General features: G+C 39.5%; 1 protein-coding gene across 4 annotated transcripts in view; it reads left to right on the top strand.

Annotated features, from left to right (window-relative positions):
• ESYT2 (extended synaptotagmin 2) overlaps positions 1 to 26,194 on the top strand; it is a 135,544-nt gene that overhangs the window by 96,315 nt on the left and 13,035 nt on the right. The window contains exons 10-18 of one of the 4 annotated variants that reach the window (XM_034760015.1): positions 761 to 843; positions 1,993 to 2,041; positions 2,846 to 2,935; positions 6,575 to 6,670; positions 10,982 to 11,083; positions 15,312 to 15,374; positions 19,193 to 19,267; positions 24,420 to 24,506; positions 25,410 to 25,559. In XM_034760015.1, the coding sequence (XP_034615906.1) occupies positions 761 to 843; positions 1,993 to 2,041; positions 2,846 to 2,935; positions 6,575 to 6,670; positions 10,982 to 11,083; positions 15,312 to 15,374; positions 19,193 to 19,267; positions 24,420 to 24,506; positions 25,410 to 25,559 (795 nt within the window). The remainder of the gene's footprint in view (positions 1 to 760; positions 844 to 1,992; positions 2,042 to 2,845; positions 2,936 to 6,574; positions 6,671 to 10,981; positions 11,084 to 15,311; positions 15,375 to 19,192; positions 19,268 to 24,419; positions 24,507 to 25,409; positions 25,560 to 26,194) is intronic. The other 3 variants (XM_034760017.1, XM_034760018.1, XM_034760019.1) reach the window with 3 other exon arrangements.

Genomic DNA, 26,194 nt, shown 5'->3' with positions numbered 1-26,194 from the left:
AGATAAACTTCTGGATGTGTCTCCTGCTAAAATCCCAGTTATTGATACATAAATGGTCTGTTGATTTAAGGTGTAGCTTTCTTTAGTCTGGGGTTAGTCCCAATATTTCTGAAGACAAATTCTAGGCATACTATCAAAACATTACTATATAGAGTATGAACGTCAGAATGGGCTAGATGCATCCCATTCCTTTAAGGGAAAATCTGTCATTACATTTTGCCATCATCACACATAAATCATGAGATTTTTATCACATTTAACAGAAAAATAGAATATTAAACCAAATCACAGAGCAGTAGCATACATATTTCCACCTACAGGAACATAAATATAGAGTTAATTAAAATAAGTGAATCTTTCTAAAGCCAGGAACTGCTGTGTTAAGTATAGGTTTCAGGGTAGCAGCCGTGTTAGTCTGTATTCTCAAAAAGAACAGGAGTACTATAAATTTGTTAGTCTCTAAGGTGCCACAAGTACTCCTGTTCTTTTTGTGTTAAGTATAAAACTTCATCCTAGCACTGTTATTTCTAGATAATGTTACTGATACATTATAATGCATCTAGTTTTCAGCATTTGGATGCTAAAATCACTTAAAAATAGTTGACTTGGTCCCCAAATTCAGATTAAATATTTATTATTGCATTTTCTTTGTGTGGTGACAAATGCACAGTGGTTCATAATTTTTCAGCATTGTTTTGCTATAGTAATACTGACTAGGTAATCTCACCCATCTATCTGCTAATAATTACTATACTCCTAGGCCTTAGTGTATGAACATCCTGGACAGGAGCTGGAGATTGAGCTCTTTGATGAAGATCCAGACAAAGATGACTTTCTGGGAAGGTAAATACAACAGGAATATCTATTGTTAACTATGGCCAAAGAAATGAAATGTTCTGAAGTGCTCAGCTGGAATTTCTTGCTATAAATTTGCTATAAAATAAAATTTAAAAATAACGTATCTTTTTAAAAAATTGTAAATAAGCAAATAGAAGAATTCCCTAATTCCCTGGATATGTATTCTGGAATCCCAAACATATATGTTACTATTGAGTACCATTTTATAGATAAAATTGATCTCTATTTGCATACGAAAACACTTTAAAAGAAGTGAATTAATTCTTAAGCCACCTAACATTTTGTACAAGTTTATGATGATACATACTTTTTCTCTTCCAATTTAAAACTTCAAAAATTTGTAGAAATGGAAACATTTACAGAAAAGTTGTTAATGTTTCCAATAAAATTATTGTTTTAAAGTAGTGTTATAAAAAATGGTACACCAGGTAATTTTCAAAATATTCTTTATAAAAATGTCTAACTCTGGACTGAAAAAATTAAATGCTTGATAGAAATAGATATAGCATTGCAAAGTCAAACCTACAGCGTGTGGGTGTGCGTGTGTGTATAATTTCCTTGCAGACAAAGTAAAGATAGCTTCAAATGACAGAATAACTGCCCTTTTTTTCATTGTAAGCAGAGTTTGAAAAAAATCCTTGACACTTTACTTGTCCAAGAACTAACCCTGATAGACTGTGTGAAAAATATCTGAACTGCCACATCTTCCCCAACAAAATGCTTATCCACTGCACCTCCCCACCAAGAAATTTTTTTGTCCCACAATCGATTCCATCCCTCCTTCTTCAAATAATTCTGCCATCTTACCTCTTACAAGGCTCCCTGACTTCCCTTTGCCATGTTAAAGGAGTAGGAGTGCTTGGCCATTCTGCTACTTTCTCCCAGCTCCTCTCTTGAGAAGGAACCTGCTGCACACAGGTGCTGACTTTCATTTTTCTTGGTGGGTGCTCCAAGACCCCCCCCCCCCACACACACACTTCAATCTGCCCCTTCTTCTGTGTGTGCTCCAGCTCCAGAGTACCCACGGAGTCGGTGCCTATGCTGCTGCAAAATTATGCTTGCCAGGATAAATGGTTTTTTCAAGTCCTGTGCTAGGCTTTGTGATTCCCCTCTAAAGTTTTTTTGTTCTTCTAGTCTAATGATAGATCTAACTGAAGTTGAGAAGGAACGCCTCCTAGATGAGGTAAGTCTGTCACTTTTTGGTAGGAAAACTTTTGCTGTGTACTCACTTGTTTGCCCTTTCTTTCCCCCATGGCAATCAGTCCTGCAGTCCTTACACATGAGTGAACTCAAGTGGCATGTCCCATGGTCTGGTCCCATGGATTATAGTTGTTAAAGACTTCATTGGGATTAGTCAAAGGAGTGAGTGGTTTGGATCAAAGAAGGTTGCAGGAAGAGAGCCTTCACCTTTTATCACACCATGCTTAAGATTGCCAGCATATGCAAGCAGGAATTAAGCATCAAAAGGATTGTTGTATTTTTGGTGATTTGGTCTTTGTAAAAAGCAAAAACTCAGTAGAATAGTTTCTTTTGCCTAGATGAAGTACTATTAGACCTGTCAAACTAATTAAAGTAACACCTGTTATACGGTGTTGATCATGGAGTGGAACTTTGTGCCATACAGCAGTTTTATGGATTTACTGTAACATTATATTGTATTTGTAATTCCCAGACTTCTTTTAAATTTTTTTGAAGAATTATTCCAATGATTTACAGCATTTTGTGCTGCAAGAAATTGGGACTGCATGACTCGCCAATTTATGTTATGGAGCTGACCAGTTGTATTATATCTTAGTCATTTATGTAATGGAGCACATAACATGTCTGAATCCTTTTACCTTTCAGACTCTGCAGATTAGAGCTCTACTTGATTTATTCTAGTTTACAATTTAAAAAAATCAATTAGCCAATTGTAATGATAGCTGTTCATGTAATGGTGAACTCTTAGCTATTTATTATCATTTTGCTTAATTTGCTTTGTTTGCAGTGGTTCACTTTGGATGAAGTCTCCAAAGGAAAATTGCACTTAAAACTGGAATGGCTCACATTGATGCCAACTGCTGAGAATCTTGACAAGGTATTAAAGTCTGAAGCAAGTTCCTTTATCCTAATCACACTGCCTCTTCTTTCTTTGTTAAAATTTTAACTGAGCCAGTCCTCTAAATATAATAAGATTGGGAAAACTTGTTGTGTTACTCCTGTAGATACAGCTTTAGAACCTTTCAGACCAGTCAGATGTGTCTGTGACCCAAGCTGCATCTGTGACATTGTAGCAGCATTACTAAAGATCATGGGACAATGGTTAAAGGAAAACAATAGTTTTGTGAGATTTAGTTGCTTTGTAGCACCAGGCAACTAATTTAGTTCTTTATGGATTTATTTTTACATAGCAATTATACTATTTTTTGTGAATTAAAAGTGTTTTGAAGCTTTGTGGAAATATGAGATCATCTTTAAATACACATTGCTAGTTAGAAACTTCTCACTGATGGAATTCAGTTTTAAAAGAGCTACCCATAGTAACAGCTTCAAAGTTCCTAATAATCCTTAAAGGCTAAACATTCAGCTTTTTTTAAAGAACATATTTTAAAAAACAGATATGAAGACTGCACGAGGATCCTTGCATATAATATGTAAAGACATTTATGGATTTTGAGTGTTCAGTATTCTGATATATTAGACACAATGGAAATTCTTAACAGATACAATAGATATGTTTAATGGTACTCAGTTCCTAAATTATGCAGCATATGGGCATAGCTTGGTTAATAAAGAGCCTAGCTTGAAGGCAAAGTCTCCAGATGTGTTGTATATCCCTTGAGGAGGGTAAATACTGCACTGTTTCATGTAACCATCTGTGGTTGCATTGGCAAACTTTAATAAATTATCATACACTTATTGTTAACAAGTCACTTTCTATTTGTTTTTCTATTTTTACCTATGTAATTATTAAAGAAACACTATCAATCTGTTCAGGTGAATAAACTATTACTAAAACATTTAAAAAATGATGAAGACTGTCCTGTATGTAACTTTTTTAAATCCACCATTTATCACCAGAAAAGAGCCAGAACTTTGTGACACACTAAAAATTAAAACAAAAAAGTTTGAGCAATGACTACTTTCTAGAATGAATTACCACAACCAATATTATTGAAAGCTATTCACAGACTCCTGCCAAGTTTGGCATTGATGCTGGTGCACAGAGAAAAATAAAAATATCTGTTATTACTACATCAGAAAGAAAGGGGGGAAATGGTACATCTTCATCTAGAGAAGGAGTAAATCACTGGGGAAATACATTATTTCTAGCTCCAAACATAGTAAAAAAATCTTAAAACTGACAGTCTCTTATCAGGAGGCAGCTTGGACTGGAGTTGCGGAGATGCAAGATTGCTGCAGATTAAGTGGAGTTCTGTTGGGATCATATTAGTACAGTATTTTATCATGTATTAGCATGGTTGCAAAGAATTGAGTTAATTGATGCTCACCGCGACCTTGTGGTTTAGTCATGATTAGCTAGTAAACAACTTGTCTTGGTCTCTACTGACTGCAAAATAAAGATGAGCATCATGCCCACTAACTTGAATCTTCAACATCATGTTCAAATCTTTTTTTTTTTATGGAAGATCAGCCTGTTGGCAGAGCTGTTATCTGTTGTCTACCTTTTGGTCTCTAGACAAGCTTTCTAATGATTGACTTTCACCATTCCTGTTATCTTTTTACTTCCATGTTCATGTATTAATTCAATCCAGGGTAAAATATTCAAAGGTGCCTCAGTTTCACTAACTTTCAATGGGAAGTGGATGTCTAAATGTGTTTTTGAAAATGTTATCTATAGAGCCTATTGCCATGGCAGCAAGGCCCATTGAATACAAAAAGTTTTAAAACACAAATAACCAACCTTCATACAGACACTATGTTCAGTCTCACCTTGTGCCAAATGTTAATCCCCAGATAACCATGATAATTATAAAACTACATAAGGAACAAAAGCTAAAACAATACTAAATTGTCAACAAAATGCTAAACAAAATTAATCTTAATAAACCATACCCTTCTACTTACCAAATTCTGGTGGACCTCCAAAAAGAGGAAAAAATAAAAGGTAGTGCTTTCCACTGAGAATTCTCTGCTACTTTCCTTAGAGTTATGCTTAAAACTGACAGTGAGAGCTGATTAGTTGATCTCAAATCAGATTTAGAATCTGAATCATTTTAGGCTTAGAATTTGTCCTAAAAAGTTTAAGAAAGGAACTCAGGATCTATAGAAAATCTTTAGAGAAGACGGGTGTATTTATCTAAAAATAGCATTCTTTGAAGATAGTATTTTGTCTGGATCAACACATATCAACTTTCCTCTGTTAAGGTAGGAATTACTCTTTTGTTTAGGAGGTTAATGGACTAGGTTGATAACAGACAGTTAAGTAGTTAATGTGACACGGTGGGTGAGGTAATATCTTTTACTGGACCAAGTTCTGTTGGTGAAAGAGACAAGCTTTCGAGCTACACAGAGCTCATCTTCCGTGAGGCTCAAAAGCTTGTCTCTTTCATCAATAGAAGTTGGTCTAATAAGAGATATTACCTCACTCACCTTTTGTCTCTAATATCCTGGAGCCAACATGGCTACAACAACATTGCAAACAAGTAGTTAATGTGGCATTTGTACCCAATGTTACTTAACAATGAACAATAGCTGGTTTAGACTCAAGGCTAAAGTCTTTACTGATGAAACTATAAATTTATCTCCATTGTCACATGACAGATGCCACATGCCCCATGAGTTGGAAATCCACAAAAATTCTGTTTTTCAGGCTCCTTAATACAAAGTGTCTTGTGTTTGCTATAAGAGAGGCATGATCATGGGAATACTGTCAATAATTGCAATCAGGCCTATCCTAGGAAATTAGATTGGTATACCTATGTGAAATCCATTCAATTTAGCTTTTGAGTGTTTAACAACATACTAAAAGACCTGCCTACCAAATGTAAAATTACCTCCCAAGGTAACAGCAGAAACTTGTGCATCTTCTGATGTGGAAGTAAGAAACAAATGAGTTCCTAACTCCTGTCAGTTGAGACTGTTTTGCTATCAATGGATTGCTTATATAGAGTATTAATAAATAGGATACATTTAGCAAAAATTGCTGGCTATTTGTTTTATTTAATCAAATTTAATTAAGAGCTATATTAGACATGAGAGAAAATACACTGCTACCTCGATATAACGCGACCCGATATAACATGAATTCGGATATAACGCGGTAAAGCAGTGCTCCGGGTGGGGCGGGGCTGCACACTCCAGTGGATCAAAGCAAGTTCAATATAACACAGTTTCACCTATAATGCGGTAAGATTTTTTTGGCTCCCGATGACAGCGTTATATCGAGGTAGAGGTGTATATGGGAAAAGCAGTGTTTGGAGTTCATAAGTAATGTGTGCAATACTATAAAATCATCTGAAGACCTTCAAGAAGATGGAACTCGTATTTAATCTTACACTTGATGTAATTTGTCTTATAAATGAGCTATATTGTTTATTACAACTTTTATCACTATATACATTTTTATTTGTTTTGCTAATTATGAATACTGTTATTTATAAGCAAGTGTTTTGATGTATTTGTGCATAAGAAAAAAATAATCAGGGATGGATCTAACATTGTATTACTATTTCCATGTATAGAAACATACTTAGTATATATTCTTTAATTTTAGGTGCTGTCAAGCATTAAAGCTGATAAAGACCAAGCCAATGATGGGCTTTCTTCTGCATTGCTTATTCTCTATTTGGATTCAGCAAGAAATCTACCAGTAAGTCATATTGTGATAGTAGCCCATGCCTTGAGTAGCCGTTACTTCCTTCTAGCACTTCTTGCTTAACAGTATGCCGCACTGCTTCACTAACCCACATGCCATGTTTTCCACTCTTGCTCATGTTTTCACGTGTACAATGTAATGGTCCATGTCTCTCAGAAACTAGTACAATGTAGTTAACTATATTTAATAAAGTCTGCTGTTTAATCAAGGTAATTTTTAAAAGAATGCTCCTTTGATGGATTTGGCAAGACTGCGTATTTTATTATGTAATATTTTCTAAAGAAAATAGTATGGACCAGCCTATAAAAGACAAATGGACAGCCCCCATTACCTTGAGTTCAACAGACTTATATATGTTTGGGCTTTAGGAGCTGTTCCATAGTGAAGAATAAATTTGTGAGCACTAGTTTCAATTAAACCTGTATATATAAAGGTGCCCAAGAGTAGGAAGGGCTGGTTATCTTGTAGTTGGCCACAGATTACTGAAGTGGTTTTCATACTTGTAAACGATAACAGGAACAGAATGAACAATATCTTAAGTTGGAGTGTGAAGGATACCATTGGGCAGTTGAGCTGGTTGTAGCTATGATGTTGGCTAAAACATTAACACCATAAGGCTTTTAAACCAAGAAAAGAAAATATTATAAAAGTGAAAAATTATGCAACTAATAATTTTTTTAAAATTAGCGTCACTTTAAAATATGGCTTAAACGGAAAGATGACAGATGTAACTGTAAACATGCTGAATAAGTCATCCCCATTCCTGTCTTCCTCAAACATCACTATTTCACAAGTCATTTCATAAATACTCTAGCATAGGTTGTATTTTTTTATATAGTAACAATTGGTTGGAAATTGTGTGGATAGTTTGTATAGACAATAAAGGGAACCTTCATGTGTGGATTTGCACACTGAGGCTACCTTGTTACTTCAGTAGAAATGAATGGGGCATAAATCTGCGTAGAATTTACCCCTGTTACTCAACGGGAAGTCTCTGGAATCTGTCTATATAGTTTAATTTTATTTTATAATACTCCAGCACTTAGGAAAGTATTTATCTACCATCTATTTTTGTTTTTGAGAAATTGTACTCTCCTGTCTGTTATGTTGTATTGTTCAACTACTGGGTTTTACTCAAAGTTTTGAGTGTGTGTATGTATAGAAAATATTGTAAAACACAACAAAACAGATTATTTCTTTTTCCCTTTTCCTTAAAGCTCTGCTTCTCCATAATCGTGCAGCTTCCCCAGCAAGTAGCCAGGCACTTGTTGGGAACTCTGCCTCAACTCTGACTCTGACTTCTTCATATTCCTGCTTCCTGTAAACATCCAATAGCTTCATCTAATTTAGTCTGATTTCTCTCTAAAAGGTCAGAATAGAATTTGAATCTTTAAAAAAAAAAATTTACATCTAGGAATAAATTTGAGATTTGCCTGCTCTTTGGGACAATATTTTTAGCTCACTGTGTAGGAGTTTGTAGCATTCATCTTTATATTGTGTTAAAACCTTAAGGCGTAATCTGATAGGGAACACTGATTCCTCAGTACTAGAATAATGTGAATTTTTATCCCAAGTACAAACAGGACTGCCTTCTCTTTAGTTAACTTTAATCTCCATTAACGAGGAAAATAGGCCCTGGCTGATACTCTCTATATACTGCCTGTCAAGAGCATGTGACTGACATTTCTGCATTGCAGTTTGAGGATTGCTATCAACTCAGGAAAAAGATCTGAGTGTTGCTGGCAACAATTCAGCAATAACCTCAGCTTGTTCTGCAGTGTTGCCAAAAAAGCAAACAAAATTTGAGTGGAATAGAAAATAGAACTGAAAATATTAAAAATGCTGTTATATACAGGGATGGCAAGTTTGTATAATTTTTGGTGGTGCCCAGAACAGGTCCAAGTCCTGCCCCCCCCACCTGCCTAGTAAGCCAATATATATATTTTTAAAATAATGTAAAAATGTGATGGCTCTGGGGTGGGGCTGGTGATGAGGGGTTTGGGGTGTGGGAGGGGCTCAGGCAGAGGGTTGGAGTGCAGGGGTGAGGGCTATGGGGTGGGGCCGGGGATGGGATGCAGGAGGGGGCTCAGGGCTGGGGCAGAGGGTTAGGGTGCGGTGGGATTAGGGTCTGGCTGGGGATGAGAGGTTTGAGGCAGGGTTGGGGATGAGGAGTTTGGGGTGCAGGCAGGCAGGCTCCCCCCAGTCCTTTCCCCGCCGGCAGCAGCAAACTCCGGGGCAGGGGCTCCCTCTTCCCCCCCGGTAGCAACACTCCCCTCACACCACTGTCACTGCATGTGCTCCTAGGGCTCCGCTCAGGCCCAGGAAGCCCCCTCGCCTCCCCTGTGGTGCGGGGCGGGGGGCTGCCATCACATATGCGCCGCCTCTCCTGCCGCTGCCCCTCACTGTAACCTCACTGGGGGTGGAGGCAGCAGCTGTGACTGCGAGTGGGCAGGGGGCCCTGTGCAGGTGGAGGGTCCTGCCTGAAAAGAGAAGGGTCCGAGGCGGAAGGGCAGGGTCAGGGTCAGCCTGCCCTGGCACTAGAGCAGGGGTCAGCAACCTTTCAGAAGTGGTGTGCAAAGTCTTCATTTATTCACTCTAATTTAAGGTTTTGCGTGCCAGTAATACATTTTAACATTTTTAGAAGGTCTCTTTCTACAAATCTATAATATATAACTAAACTATTATTGTATGTAAAGTAAATAAGGTTTCAAAATGTTTAAGAAGCTTCATTTAAAATTAAATTAAAATGCAGAGCCCCCCGGACTGGTGGCCAGGACCTGGGCAGTGTGAGTGACGCTGGAAATCAGCTCGCGTGCGCCTTTGGCACGCGTGCTATAGGTTGCCTACCCCTGCACTAGAGGATGGGGGCACTAGGACCCCGTGGCAGCAGTTGACGCTGGGAGCCAGCAGAGCAAAGCTCAGCGTGGAGCTGCAGAGGGCAGCCACTGGCTTGAAGCAGGGACGCTCCAGAGCCCGGGGGAAGCGTGTGGGGGCAACAAGTGGGGGCTGGAGGACACTCAGGGGAGGCATGCGGGGGCAGCAGGCAGGGCCGGGGGAGAGACCTGACCCCAAACATTTGTGGAGCCGGGCCCCCAGGCCCTGAATATTGCTGGAGCCCAGGCACCACAGGCCCGTATAACTTGCTGCCCCTGGTTATATAAATCAACGGTATGCTTTCCTGCTATATTCAATCCTGGATATCCTATCGCAAAAATGATACAACAAAAGTAGAGAGAATTCACAGATGAGTGAAAAAATATTATGAGTGATATGGAAAGACTCCATGTAAAGAGAGATTGAAAAGATTGTTGTAGATGCCAAATTAGTCTGCTATAATAAAGATCTTGAAAGTTCTAGCAGGAATATTTCTTATATGGGGAGGAGGGAAAGAAGAAGAGCGTCTTTCTACTCTGGAATTGCCAAAGGTGGCAAATTGTCTTCAATGTGTCCACCCTAATTCTGGTATGAAATAATATTTACAAGCCCAAACATGAAAGGCGTCCGACACTTCTCAATGTGCATATATTTATCAATGGAATAATTTTGTGTAATTGTTAGTTGGAAACTGAATCTCTTCAGCACTGACAGCTGTTAGGGATGCGGAACAGGGAAAGTTTACTTATGTCATCCTTGATCAGTAGTACATTTCAGATCTAAGGCGTTAGTGTCAGACCCACATGTTTTTGTTTTTGTAGGTAATCCCAGTCAGAGGCATTTAGTTTTAACAGCGAGTCAGACGGCTTTCGATTAATAATATTTTTTTCAATCTCTAGCCATAACTCTCTCTATAAAGAAATGTCGCTTTTGCATTCAAAGATGGCTTGTTAATGGTATTGCCTTCCCATTGTGAATTACAAAGCATTGCATTTGAGGAAAAGGATCTTAAACTTTTCAGACTCCTCAAAGACTGATGTTAGATGTGTTCTATCTTACACTGGAAATGGCATAGAAGAGGGCTTGTCGCTTTTCACATACTTAGTAGTACTTGTCATGTTAAAACATAAATGTGGAATATCCAGGGAAAACCAGGAGAATGTTTGAAGATCACTGAGGGATCCTCTCATGGTTACTGTACTATACAAGTACAATGTACTTATATAATTGAAATACCCAGTGCTAAAGAAGTGGGATTACTTGATGAAAAGTTATATGATGGGGAAACATTTACTTATATGTTACATCTTGCAGTTATTCTGGAATCTTTTGACTGTTTTCCTTAACTTTCCTATATAGTAAAGCTGCTTGTGCATTCATTCTGCCACAATCCCATCACTCTCTTTCTCCTTCCATTTCCATCTTCCTAAGAGTATCTACGAGGGAAACTTTGGGTGTGGCTACTTAAAAGAGAGGAGAGCATCGGGACTAGTCTTTTGTGAAAACACTACCTCACTCTATAGAGCACTATTTGTGAGTTCTCTGGTGTTATATATATATGTTTATTTTATTTACTTGCCAGAGTGTGGATTAGTTCTACTAAAGCCACTGACTCTATAGTGGAATGACAGAGCATGCCATTTGTTTTGCTGCATGGTTTCAACCAGTGTGCATTTGTTTTTGTGCCACCTTTTGATTGCATTTTAGAGTATTAAAATTTCATTTATTATTACAACATATCTGGTAAGTAAATTATGTTCTATGATAAGAAACTCAAGATGTGTAGGTTATTAAATAGTAAGAGCTTTTATTTAGATTGTTAGATTCATGGAGTAATAAAATACATACTGTATCAGCATACTGTGGATGAAATGTTGACTTTTAGTACCAGAGAAATGAAACTATAATAAATCATTACAACCAACCTCATTTGTCACACTCTTACAATGAGATGTAGCAGTATTTATGAGAACTTGCAATCTTCCCTCACCTGGTTCAGGTTTCAATAAAAAGTTCTTTGTAGCTCTTTGTGCTCCCCTTGTTATGCCAATTCCAATTCCTTTTCTCTATTTCAAATAGTCTTTGTTAGCCAGCAATGGCCCCATTTAGTGGAGACCATCACTTACTAAGGCTATGGCTACACTAGAGAGCTTACAGTAGCACAACTGCACCGATGCAGCTGTGTCACTGTAAGCTCTCTAGTGGAGCTACTCTAAATCAACGGGAGAAAGCTCTCCCATTGACTTAATTAATCCACCCTCAACAAGCGGCGGCAGCTATGTCGGCAGGAGAAGCTCTCCCATTGTCATAGAGCTGTCCACACCGACGCTTAGGTTAGTGTAATTTATGTCCCTCAGAGGGGTGGCTTAGTCACATCCATGAGCAACATAACTTATACTGACATAAGTGGTAGTATAGACTGAAGTACTTTGTGCTTGCATTGAACGCTGTAGGGTTCACTGAAAACTGATGGCTGCCTTTGAATTTGAATAGTCTTGTATTTTGACTAACAATCTTTAAACAGACAAGGTGGGTAGGTAATATCTTTTAATGGACCAACTTCTTTTGAAGAAGATCAAAAGAAGTTGGTCCAATAAAAGATATTACTCACCCACTTTGTCTCTCTAATATTCTGGGATGGACACGGCTGTAGCTACACTACACACACACTTTAAATACACGCACTGCTATAAACAACCAGAGATTGGAAGCCATGTGTGTATTCAGGTTCAGAGTTCCTGAGCCAGAGAGAGCTGAATAAGCCTATGAGGATGTGCAGATTAAAGTGTTGCTGGTGGTCTCTTATTTGATCTAAGCCAAACACAATGGTGATGGACCAAAAGAGCTGGTTGCCTGGTCCTTTCAATTAATATCCTTCTGTTTAAGGTTCAAATACCAAATCATATGAACCATATGTAAATATTTACACTTCATCTAATAAAATTTAAAATACAATTAAATATCTAAATTTACAAATAAAAAGGCATGGTGTGTAGGTGTCCTAAGCATAAAAACATACTATAGTATATTTTCTTGGTACTAAAATTTCAAGGTAATTGGTGTTTTCTACAATAAAAATTATTCTGCAACCTTAAAAAAAGATGTAAAGGAAATATTAATGCTAAATTTTGGTCAAAAGCTTCTATTTTTATTGCTTCTTTTTAGATTTTAGTGTGCGACTTCACATAGGACATCTCTTCCACGTATATCTCCCTTTTAGTCACTGGATAAAATCTACAAAAAGAGCTAGGTGACTAATGACCCTAAATCCCTTTTCAAAAGTGCCTTAGGTGCCCAAGATACTTACGAAAATGTGACTCCGCTTATAAGTAACTTAGTGGGTAAAATTTTCAAAAGTACCCATCATTAGTATTAATATGCACTGTCCTTCTTAGCTCAGAGTACTGGGTTGCAAATATGTCTGCCTTTAGATTTTTACTTTGTACAGATCATGTACCAGTCGCACCGAGTTTAATACAACTGTTGCAAGGTCACTATCTTCTAGGGTTACCATATTTTCATTTTAAAAAAGGAGGCCACTCCATGGGGCCCCGCCCCTTCCCCAAAGTCCCCACCCCAACTCTGCCCCCTCCCCTGAATGTTCTGCCCCCTGCTCTTCCCCCTCCCCTGCTTCCCACGAATCAAATGTTCGCGGGAAGCCTGAAACAGGGAGGCAGCAGGTAAGTGGGGCTGGGCCTGGGCCAAGAGGTTCTGGCCCCAGCGTCTCCCTACCGGCTCGGCTCGGGCCCTGGGGTGCCAGCCCCCGGCCGAGCACCCCTGGGCCTGGCCTCTGGCCGAGCACCGCCGGCCCCAGCCCCGCACCCCCAGCCGAGCACCGCCGGCCCCAGCCCTGGCCCGGCCACGGCCCCAGCCGAGCACCGCCGGCCCCCGCCCCGCACCCCTGGCCCCGCACCGCCGGCCCCGGCCCCCAGTCAAGCACCGCCGGGCCCTCCCTCCCTATTTTCCCGGACGTATCTGGCTTTTTGGGATTTCCTCCCGGACGGGGATTTGAGGCCCAAAAAGCCGGACATGTCTGGGAAAATCTGGACATATGGTAACCCTACTATCTTCTATAGATCACCAAAGGATGCTCTCAGAGCTTGAGAAGTTTCTGGATCCCCACTTGAGACCACAGGAAGGATTTATGAGACACGGGAGTAATTAGTCATCATGGTTCAAGGCATTAGTTGACCTCCAGCTGGGGTGAGGAAGACTGCACAGCGAGGGTCTGATAGTAGGCAAGTTGCAGTGATTTGGAATGGGTGGATTTCCCCCTATGGTTACTCACATCTTCTTGTCAACTATTTGAAATGGGCCAGCCTCATTATCACTACAAAAGTTCTTTTTTTTTCTCCTGCTGATACTAGCCCACCTTAATCAATTAGGCTCATTAGAGTTGGTATGGCAACACCCATTTTTTCATGTTCTCTGTGTATATATATCTTCCTACCATATTTTCCACTGCATGCTCAAATAAATTTGTTAGTCTCTAAGGTGCCACAAATACTCCTCGTTCTTTTTGCTGATACAGACTAACACAGCTACCACTCTGAAATCTATTCATACTGAAACACAAACTTCTAAACTGAATGCCAGGAATACTATAGTACATGCTCTCCTAAGCCAGGATATGGCTAATGACATCACAACAAGAATATTAAAGAATTTGTTTTTCTTCTTTTCAGAAAGAACTGACACTTAATTTTAGTCAACAGTGCATTTGAATTTTAGAAAGATTTTCTCTTGGCAAAGTACTGGTAGCATTGCTTCCTGTCTTAAGTGTGACATGTTTGAAGAGCTGCTAGTGCTAATTCCTGGGCTGCCACATGCCACAGCTTTTTAAGCAGAACTCCCCATTGCAATCAGTGGGAAATTGTGCTTGAAAATCAATAGGATAATACAAAATCCTGGAAAGCTTTTGTTTCCTTTATTTAAAAATCCTTTACTTAATTCCTAAAATTACCCCCCCCGAGTTGGTGGCAATGCAAATTTCCCTTAATGTTTTACAGTTTCCATGCATCACTTCAAGGATAATATGACTATTAATGAAGTAAAATGAGAAACCTTGTTTAGTTAGTGGAAAAAGGTCAGAGGGCTGAATTGTCATTTCTTAAATCTGCTCAGATTTCTATTGCTGATAGATTTGCACATCCTCAGTTCAAACTAGTAAAATATGTTGCATTCCTAGTAGCAGGCAAGGTATTTGCATTGGTCTGTTGGAAAAGAAAAAGAAGACCAAGAAAAGAAGATGAAAATGCTTACGTTTACAATGGACTAAGCCTTACTAATATCTGGAATAATGATATATTTATTTTCCCATAAAAGTACGTTCTCTCGCATCCCCATTTGATTTATCTTTCTTCGTGTCAGCTTCTGTGTTGTGGTATTTCAGAAAACATACTTTCCCATAATAGGAAAGAGCAATGTATAAAAGGGCTTTTGGGAAAAGCAGTGCCCCATATAATCCTTTTAGTAAACCTTGGTGCCTTTTTGTATATCAACAGAAATGATACAGGAGAATATAAAAGGATAGAAAGAAAATGAGTGTATTTTAAAAGCAGAATACTTGTAGTAGAAGAGGAGAGAAGAACAAAAGACTTTATTGGGCTATTTTGAAGTAACTTCTGCTTGGTTATTGTTGCTGCATTGTTTTGGGGTGATTTTTTGTTTGTTTGTGTCATGTCATTAATTAATTAACCTAGTGGAATCGCTTCATTGCATGACTTATTAACCCTTCATATGTTTTCTTCTGACTTAAAAGAATAATCCATTAAACTTTAACCCTGATGGCTTGAAGAAGGCTGCTGTTCAGAAAGCCCTAAAGGTAAAACTAATACAGTTTTCCATTTAAGGTCACAAAATTAATTGAATACACACAAATGTCTGCAACATGTCTTTGCCAACAGTGGATGGATTTCTATTGTCAGCAATGCAGTTAGTGCCAGAATATTTAATTCCTAGCACCAAGAAGTAAATGACATGGTCAAGACAAACAGAGTATTTTGGTCTGTGAGAATTTAGGCTCTAAATCAACTAAATGATGCATAGTCGGCTTTAGAATTCTGATTTAAAGTACACCTCTACCCCGATATAACGCGACCCGATATAACACGAATTTGGATATAACATGGTAAGCAGTGCTCCGGGGGGGGGCGGGGTTGCGCACTCCGGTGGATCCCAAGGACAGCATTATATCGAGGTAGAGGTGTAATACTTCATTAACAGAGCTGACACCCCCCACATGTCCAATAAGACTTGGTTACTCATTCAGAAATAGGTAATAAACACAATATTTTAGTCCTGTTGGGTTTCTAAGATACATTTTCAGTTGGATGTTTTTCCTAGAAGCTGTCAGTTTCCATCCAGGGCTCAGTCCTGCAAGATGTTGAGCACTCTCGTCCCAACCCAACAAAGTACTTGCTTAACTCTAAGCATATGAGTATTCTCACTGGAGAATCAAAGCTTTAAGGAGATGTATCAGAACTGAGCTCCACCTCATTATAAGACTTACATATACAGGTTCATAAAAACTATGTTCATGATATGAAAAGTAGTCTCTCTTTTGTCAATTTCTGAAATCTTTAAGAATCTCTGCTTTAGTGACTGATCTAAGAAATAGAAAACTTTAAATACTAATTTTCTCTATTGAGGAGTTGAATGTCAATTTTGAATTAATATTGAATCAATACACTTTAAATATATTCTGAATGTGTGTATATCTATATCTATCTATATATATATAGAGAGAGAGAGCGAGAGAGAGATACTTATCTCATAGAACTGGAAGGGACCCCAAAAGGTCATTGAGTCCAGCCCTCTGCCTTCACTAGCAGGACCAAGTACTGATTTTGCCCCAGATCCCTAAGTGGCCCCCTCAAGGATTGAACTCACAACCCTGGGTTTAGCAGGCCAATGCTCAAACCACATGAAAGTTTAAAAAATAATGCATTTAGAATGTTCTTTTCCTTGATTTGATTTTTATAAAAATTCTTTGGATCATAGAATCATAAAATATCAGGGTTGGAAGGAACCTCAGGAGGTTATCTAGTCCAACCCCCTGCTCAAAGCAGGACCAATTCCCAACTAAATCATCCCAGCCAGGGCTTTGTTAAGCCTGACCTTAAAAATCTCTAAGGAAGGTGATTCCACCACCTCCCTAAATAACCCATTCCAGTGTTTCACTACCCTCCTAATGAAAAAGTTTTTCCTACTATCCAACCTAAACCTCCCCCACTGCAACTTGAGACCATTACTCCTTGTTCTGTCATCTGGTACCACTGAGAACAGTCTAAATCCATCCTCTTTGGAACCCTCTTTCAGGTAGTTGAAAGCAGCTATCAAATCCCCCCTCATTCTTCTCTTCTGCAGACTAAACAATCCCAGTTCCCTCAGCCTCTCCTCATAAGTCATGTGCTCCAGCCCCCTAATCATTTTTGTTGCCCTCCGCTGGACTCTTTCCAATTTTTCCACATCCTTCTTGTAGTGTGGGGCCCAAAACTGGACACAGTACTCCAGATGAGGCCTCACCAATGTTGAACAGAGTGGAATGATCACGTCCCTCAATCTGCTGGCAATGCCCCTACTTATACAGCCCAAAATGCCATTAGCCTTCTTGGCAACAAGGGCACACAGTTGACTCATATCCAGCTTCTCATCCACTGTAACCCCTAGGTCCTTTTCTGCAGAAATGCTGCCTAGCCATTCGGTCCCTATCTGTAGCAGTGCATGGGATTCTTCTGTCCTAAGTGCAGGACTCCGCACTTGTCCTTGTTGAACCTCATCAGGTTTCTTTTGGCCTAATCCTCTAATTTGTCTAGGTCCCTCTGTATCCTGTCCCTACCCTCAATAAATACATAAACACACACAGATTATATTATGCCCAGACATATTGCATGTAAAATCCAGAGATTAAATTTAGAGAATAACTTGAGAACAGCATGAATATAAGGTGGAAATTGCAAGTTTAGATGCTGATATGTCCAGTGAACAGTAAATTCAACCTGCCAAAGGCATATATTATGGAGGCGGGTGGGTGGGTGGAGGCGCACGATATCATTTATTTCATTAGGACTAAAATGATTACATAAAGCTATTGTGTAGTCAGTATTAGTTATAGGAATTTTTGCTAATGCCTCTATTGTTATTTACATCTTTATACAAAGAAAAGACATTTTTAGGCAACATTTTGTGAAACAAAAAAAATTCAAAATAAATCTTTCTTATTTAAGTCTGCAGATAGCATTCTTTAACTATGTTGATGGATTTTAATCTTATTTTCATTGTATTCCCTAACACTTACAGCTATTTTGGGTGGGACTAAATATTTAAAGTTTAAAAACAGAAATTGAGCATTTGTCCACGAGAGGAATATTCCTGTTGTCTGATCAAGTGGGCATTCACCCATGAAAGCTTATGCTCCAATACTTCTGTTAGTCTTAAAGGTGCCACAGGGACCCTCTGTTGCTTTTTACAGATTCAGACTAACACGGCTACCCCTCTGTTCCTTTAACATTGTGCTTTAAAGAAAATTCTGACAATAAGCAAAATGTATCTGATAAGAATCATTTCATATTATCGGAAATATTAGATGTAGAAGATTAATACGAGACATGAACTGATTCTTAATACTTAAGAAGTTCAAAACAAGAGTAGTGATTCAATCATAAAGTACATTCTTGTGACCTTACATGTTTTAAGTAGGGCTCAACTAACTTTTCTGTTTAATTTATGTCTAATCTTATTAATCTTTTTTGGGTAAAATCTAAAATAAATTGACCTTGTATATTGTTTTCTTAAATTGCGTTAACAACTTCTTGAGATGATTAATGTTTATGTCTAACTTTTCTCTCTGGCTTAAATTTTTATTTGATAGGCCAATCTAAAATGTGTTATGGAAATACCTGGTAGAAATATTTCTATTTTATATAGTTTGATTCTAAATTAATGTTTATTTTTACAGTTTGATCTAATGCTATGCAGCTGTGAGCTAGGCTCAGATATGGGAGTTGGTTGATTCTCTAATAAAGAGTATTAGGTATTTCTGTAGTTTACCAATCAGGTACATTACAGTGCATCTTCATTCTTCCCATCCAAAAAGGAGAAATGTTGATGACCTGGTATTAAATCCAGTTTAATTATACTGTAGCATTGTACATAAAGTAAGCTTCCTGAGTTGGCACTTTCTCCATATCTTCCATCGGCATGCTAACTGCAACATTCATTTTACTGTTCTGATGACACTCTTTGAGTTCTAAAACTCATTACAAGGTTGGGAGGTTGCACTTTTCCAAACAGTTTCATTCAAAGGGTAGCAAGAGAACAACAGTTGGAAGGACTCTGAAACTCCAACTTGCTTGTAGCACTGTTCTTAAACTAGTCTACTATGGATGGGTGAGTCTGTATCATTGCTCTATGTTAAGCTGCTAAGAAGCCACCAACCATGTAAATGTGTGCAGATCATGCTTTCTGTTAAATACTGAGGATAGTAAAAATGCATATAGTAGAATGAATACAATTTTGATATTTAAAAAACAGAGTGGGTTCAAAGGCTGAGGGGAATTAAATACTGGAGTGAAATTGAAGTAGAGGGAAATGTAATAGCATATTCTAAAGATGAAATGTATGCTTTCTCCTCTTTATCAGTCAGGAAAGAAGATAAACAGCAACCCCAACCCTCTTGTCTTATTGTCAGTTGGACACAAGGCACAGGAAAGTAAGGTAAGCTACTGTTCTCAACACTGAGCTCTTTCAGAGACATTTGGGTCCTTAACTATATGTGCTTGGCAGTGGACTACCAAGCCTTTAGCCCCTAGTGCAAGTTGTAACCAAAAGTCAATTTAAAGTCTTATCTGTCTGAAATGAGCTGGTGAACTCAGTCCAATGTCCAGTTATCCAACTAACCCAAAACCACCCCCACAATTGGCACTAATTAGCATCCTTACTGGCATTCTCAGCAGAGAGGCCAGAGAGTGAATGAACATGAACATAGGCTATAAACTCTTTGGGGCAGAGATTGCCTTTTTGGTCTGTGTTTGTACAGTACCTAATCCAGTGGAGTCCTTGTCCATGACTAGGGCTCCTCAGCGCTATGGTAATATAAATAAATAACAATCATCAGAACTACCTGTTCTTTTTCAAGTGATGTCCCTGTGGATGCTCCACTTAAGGTGTTGGTGCATCCCTGTGCTGTTGATTGGAGAATTTCAGCAGCAGTGCCATTTGGGTCACGTATGCACTATTCCCGTCTCATGGCGCCTCAACAAGCACACATGACCTGAGCTCCTCAGTTCCTTCCTTCCTCGGCCAGAGATGGAGCTCCCAGAAGTGTCACAACATTAGCTTGTTTTAGTGTTAAAATAGTTAATAGTCAGTTACTTACCTCCTTTCCTTTCTTCTGCTTTAGTTTTAAAAAAAATATTTTTCTTTTTCATAGACCATTTTAGTGTCTATACCTGGAACGAACTGTTACTTTTTCAGTTATGCCTGGTTTACCAGGATTTACGCACTGTCTGTCATGCCGGATGTCATGCCCACGTCAAACCGACACTTATGCTGCTTCCGCTACTTGGGTGAGTCGCACATTCCTCAGAAATGCGCTCACTATAGCAACCTGAAGGCTCAAGCTAGGAGGGACAGGGATATGCGCCTCAAAATCATCTTTATGGAGTCATCTTTGTGCCTGGCATCCGACCCTAAGCAGCAGACCCCGTCTGCACAAAGATCCCTGGAGATCTCACCTTCTGCTCAGAGGAAGACTCACTCCTCTAAAAAATCAACGAGGAAACAAGCAGCAACTTCTCCTCAGAGAGAGCCGATCAAAAACAAAGCGATCTCCAGCCAGATCACTCTCCTCGGTACTGAACGCACTGCAGCTAAGTACCTATGAGGCACCGGGATCCTCCAGCACCACCTGCACCGTGGCCTCTGCCAATTCCCAGCATCCAGGCACAGAGACGAGAGGCCGGAGTAAGCCTACCGCCTCCATAGTGGCACCAGCAACACTGCTTAAGGAGATGAAACTGCCAACACAGGCTATGCCAACACATTGCCTGCCCCATCGGCTTCATCGGCACCGACCAACTCTTCAATAGTGATGCCATCGGCACTGACCAAATTGCTGCCAAAACCATCAGCACTGTCGACTGCACCGCTGGATCCATCGACATCAATCACTTTGGCTCCGAAACCATCAGTACTGTGTCACCTTCTCCATCATAAGGACATATTAGTATCGTCCATGCCAGCATCATCACTTTTTGGCACCAACGGCTCTCTGGTGCGCACGGTACCAGAATAGCCTATATCACCAATAGCATCTCCATTCTCCACTGAGGAGAAAGATAATGAGGAAGAGGGTGTTTTTTTTTCTTCACAACATTCCTCACAACTGATAAACGCCAACCTCTGGACCTCTAAGAGCGAGGCCTCAATATAGACAGGACATACAGCCATGGTATGGGCACCCATGGATGGCCCAACCATGCCATTCCCCGTGCAGTGGCCTGGAACCTCTGGGCCACCTATAGAAAGCATTGCAGCAGGCCTCCCAGTACCTATGAAACGAGGCCATGAAACTGAGGAATTGGTGCATTCAACACAATATCAACATCTCAGCCTCCTACCTTCCAGGCTGTCAGAACACTGCAACGGACATATTGAGCAGAGAATTCTCGCGCGATCATGAATGGGAACTGAACAAAGTAGTTCTCCAAAACGTATTTCAACTTTGGGGCCACCCATCCGTCAACTTCTTTGTGACATCATAAAATTTCAAATGCCCACAGTTCTGCTCGAGAGCCTGCCTGGGACCCTGATCACTAGGGGATGTCTTCCTCCTCAAATGGGAAGCACCACTTCTTTACATATTTCCACTAATACGACTTCTATTGAGGGTGCTGCTGATGCACAAAATACATACCAACAAAGTGAAGGTCATACTGATAGCCCCAACATGACCAAGACAGACTTGGTACTCTTACCTGCTGCAGATGGCAGTATGTGCATCATGCACTCTACCACTCTAGACGGACCTCCTCTCACAGAATACTGGACAGGTTCACCACCAAAACCTGGAGAGACTTCAGCTGAAGGCAAGGCTCCTACGTGGTTCGATCATGATGAATTAGCCTGCTCAGAATAGGTTAAGCATGTGTTACTAAACAGTAGGAGGACAACCACATGCAATACTTACCTTCAGAAGTGGAAGAGATTCTCCACATGTTCCCGCAATTTCCACATCTCTCCCCTTGATATTGGACTATATCGTAGAGCTAAAAAACTCAGGGTTATCTATTAGCTCGCTCAAAGTACATCTTGCAGCATCGTGAGATCGACAAGGCTTCACTATTTGCGCATCCAATTACCAAATGCTTCCTTATGGGCATTCAGAATGTTTACCCTGAAGTATGTGCACCCACGCCACCTTGGAACTTGAATCTGATATTATGGTGCCTCACCGGGTCTCCATTTGAACCCTTACCAACGTGTTCACTGACACATCTATTAATGAACGTAGCATTCTTAGTCGCTATTACATCGGTCTGTCATGTCAGTGAGTTAGGGGCTCTCGTGGCATGTCCGCCATATACCATATTCAATAAGGACATGGCCACCTTGAGACCACATCCAAAATATCATCCTCCTTCCACATAAACCAGCCAATCCATCTCCCTGCTTTCTTTCCCAAACCTCACGAGAGGGCAGAAGATGCTCTACTACGTATTCTAGACGTCAGATACGCACTAGCGTTCTACCTTGACAGAACTAAGCCTTTCAGAAAATCTCCAAGGCTTTTCCTTTCCACCATGGAATGTTATAAAGGATCTGCCACAAAGGCTATCAAAATGGATCTCCGGGTGCATTCATCTCTGTTACCAGCAAAACAACTTACGACTCCTATTGAGGATCAGAACTCATTCTACCAGATCTATAGCAACCTCAGTAGCCTTTTTGAACTATGTACCACTCATAGATGTATGTAGATCTGCCACCTGGGCCTCTGAACATACGTTCATAAAACACTACACAATCACCCAGAGCGCAGGCTCAGATGCACTTCTAGGTCTAACAGTGCTCTCTTCAGTCATTCAGACAACAACTCTGAAGCCTCTTTTATTCAATGTGAGGCACTGCTCTACAGTCCTCTGAAGTGGAGCACCCATAGGTTACTCACCCTGTGCAGTAACTGAGGTTCTTGGAGATGTGTGTCCCTGTGGGTGCTCTACTACCCACCCTCCTCCCCTCTACTTCGGAGTTCAATTTATAGACTCTCTGATAGAGAATGAACTGTGAGGGGTCAGGTTGTGCATGCCGGATGAGGTGTCAACAATGCCGCAAGACGGGGATGGCACATGTGCTACCCAGAAGGGCACTGCTGTTGAAATTCTCCAATCAATGGCGCAGGGACGCACCAATACCTGAACTGGAGCACACACAGGGTCACACATCTCAAAGAACTTCAGTTACCGCACAGGGTGAGTAACCTTCTCTTCTCACTAACCGTGTTCTCTCTAAGGTTGGGCTTAGAGCACATGGGTAGAACTAAGTATAGAAGCTTGCATTGCGAAGACCTGTAGATAAATAGGACTTTAATCTCCGCAAATATTGATCAAGCACTAAAAATTTTTTAAATAAAAACAAATAAATTAATGACAAATATTAGCAACACAGCAGTGAGATAAATACAAGGAACTGACTATTTTTAAGCAAAAGATGCAATGGGCCAAACTGGAGATCACATTACCAGTGGTGGTTGCCTTTTTATATCTATGTTCACATATCTTATTGAAAATTTTATCAGAAGACCAACAGCATGTTGTACATGCAACTTTCATATAGATATTGATTTGAGAACGGGAAGAGAATATTAACAAATATATCGGGGTAAATTGTTAACCTGAACTCCACATAACAGCCTTTTTTAATGTTAGTCTTTCCAAAAAATGCTGTTTTCTGGAAATGACGTGGCAGTTTTCACTAATCACTGGAAGTAGTGAAATTCAGTTTTGTTGTGTCATCCAGTCTTGGTGCACTCACTGACACTGAGGAAGACTGGGAAAGAACAATCACCAGTTTGAAGATAAGTTGGAACCTTATGGTGAAGTTACTTTGTTCACAGACCACCACCAGTTTCATCAACTGGAATTACACTTTGCACAATATAGTGCATTGAACTGTCGGTCCATGTAACTTACAAAAGAAGTAGGGCTTCTGATTTTAGGTTTTAACTGATATATATAGATAAAACATCCCAAGTAATAAATAAATAAAAATCAACATTCATTCAAAAAACACCAGAAATGTTAATTGTATATAAGGGCTTTTCTACACTGAACAGTAATGTAAACTTCAGGGGTGTGATTTCTAAAATGCACTAATGTGTTGCTCATTAATTGGTCTTTGTAGACCCTGCTGATGCACACTAAAGGTTTGAAACAGTACAACGTTAAAGTGCACTAGGAACACTATAAAGAGATTAGTCATTACAGTATATACTACTCTAATGAGTAATGTTTATACATAATATACATAATTATACATAAGTTTTTACATAACTCAATACAGCATATACAAAGTATATACAAGCCTCAACACCCTCCACCCCGATTTTTGGATACCTACCTAAAACAAAAAATAATTTAAAAAAATTTAATAAACCCCAAAAAACAGCAGCCCTAAGAATAAGTTTTATTAAATAGACTATATGCACATATACTGAACTATATGTGCTTTGAGCTAACCCCATTTGCCAACTTTATAGATAGATCAAGTTCGGAACATGATTGTTGTATAAACAGAGGACATCTTCAACACTAGCTTTGTTTGAGAGAAATGCTCTACATGTAACGTGGGTTTTTTTTCCCCCCTTCAGATTCGATACAAGACCAATGAACCCGTATGGGAGGAACACTTCACTTTCTTCATTCACAATCCCAAACGGCAGGACCTTGAAGTTGAGGTATGGTATCTCTTTGTCCTCATGTATTCTTTTTTGCTAGAGCATTGCAGATTAGCAGCCATAGTTCACAAGCTCTTAATGAGCCGGACATCATGGAGACATTGTAACAAGCACTACAATTTAAACTTTAACAATTTTTAAGAACCAGCATAAAGATGACCTTTTGTGAGCGCTTGCTTGTTAAAGGGAGAAAAAATAATTATAACTAAACTCCCCACCCCAACTGTATACCAAATGTGATGTCTCACATTTTAAATGTACTAAATTAATCATCCTGTGATGGTTGCTTGAGTCGTAACAAGCAGCTCTTTCAATAACCCACTAATTTACAGAAGCAACATTATTCTGTTTATCATGCCCAGGTCCTTCATGTAAAAGCAGCAAAGAGTCCTGTGGCACCTTATAGACTAACAGACGTGGTCCTTCATGTTGCTCTCTCCCTGAGATCTTCCCTATTTTGTCCAACTATTACTCCCCTTCACGCTTTTGAGGCCATATGTGGACAGTTGAAGGGATCTAGAGAAGATGGGGAATGTTGAGTTAATGCTGTTCCTTAACTGTTGAGTTCACTTTTGTCTGATATAGTTGACTGTCAGCAAACTCTAGCTTATAGATTTAGTCTTCAACCCAACTGGACACAACTGTTATCACTGGTCTTCTTTCTTATTTGCATCAGTGCTCAGTCTAGACAGTTTTCTTTCTAATGAAGGTAAAGATGAGAGTGAATGGATATTGAACACATAGTTCTTTGATATTTCCTGCCCTATATAAGACCAACCAAATTTGTGTTAAGGGCAAACTATATCTGAACACGATGAAAACTTGTCATTAAAATTATAACTTTCTTTTCTTTTTCTGGGTGTTTTCGTAAAGCTGAGCATGTTGTCTTCTGTATTGCTCTAGGTCAAGGATGAACAACATCAGTGTTCTTTGGGAAATTTCAAGCTTCCTCTGAGCCAACTGCTGGCAAGTGAAGATCTAACTATGCATCAGCGGTTCCAGCTTAGCAATTCTGGTCCAAACAGCACCATAAACATGAAGATGGCACTCAGGGTATTATAAGGGTCTTTTAAAATTCATCTGTATAATAAGATTGCAGGACTTTGTGTGTGTCTGTCTGAAACCTAGAATGTCTGAGTCAGTGTGAAGTGATGGAAACAACTACAAGCATGGTCGAGAGCTGCTTTTGTTTCACACATCACTGGGTTGAATCATCACTGGGATTTGCAGTCTGTAATAGCCCAGTTTTTAAAGTTCTCAGCCATTTTCAGCTTTTTTACATTTTATGTATGGCAGCACTAGTTTTTACCTAGTATATGTTTGAGTTGAGGTAGCATGTTTCAGACTTCTGGTAGCCTGTATTTTCTGGCTTTAAAGGAAGGACAACATACTGTACTGTGTGCTGTTCTCAATTGTGGAAGGGTAGAGATTAACACTGTTGATGAAGTAGACTGAGAATTACAAAAAGTGTATTCTGTAACATTAGTCCAGTGCTGAGTTGTCCTCAGCTTGTCAATAGCATAGAAAAATGACTTCAAAATAAAGCTGCAAACAGCTGGATAGATGCGCATTGTGTTGGATATTGGTGATCTCCCTGTTTTGAGGCCTAATGAATTAGAAGCTCTGTCCCTGCACACTGCATAAGTAACAGTAGACTGCAATACATTCAAATCCAACTTTATTTTGGG

This window comes from Trachemys scripta, chromosome 2, assembly GCF_013100865.1.
Source record: "Trachemys scripta elegans isolate TJP31775 chromosome 2, CAS_Tse_1.0, whole genome shotgun sequence".
Taxonomy (NCBI): Eukaryota; Metazoa; Chordata; order Testudines; family Emydidae; genus Trachemys; species Trachemys scripta.
This window is presented reverse-complemented; position numbering and strand designations above follow the sequence as displayed.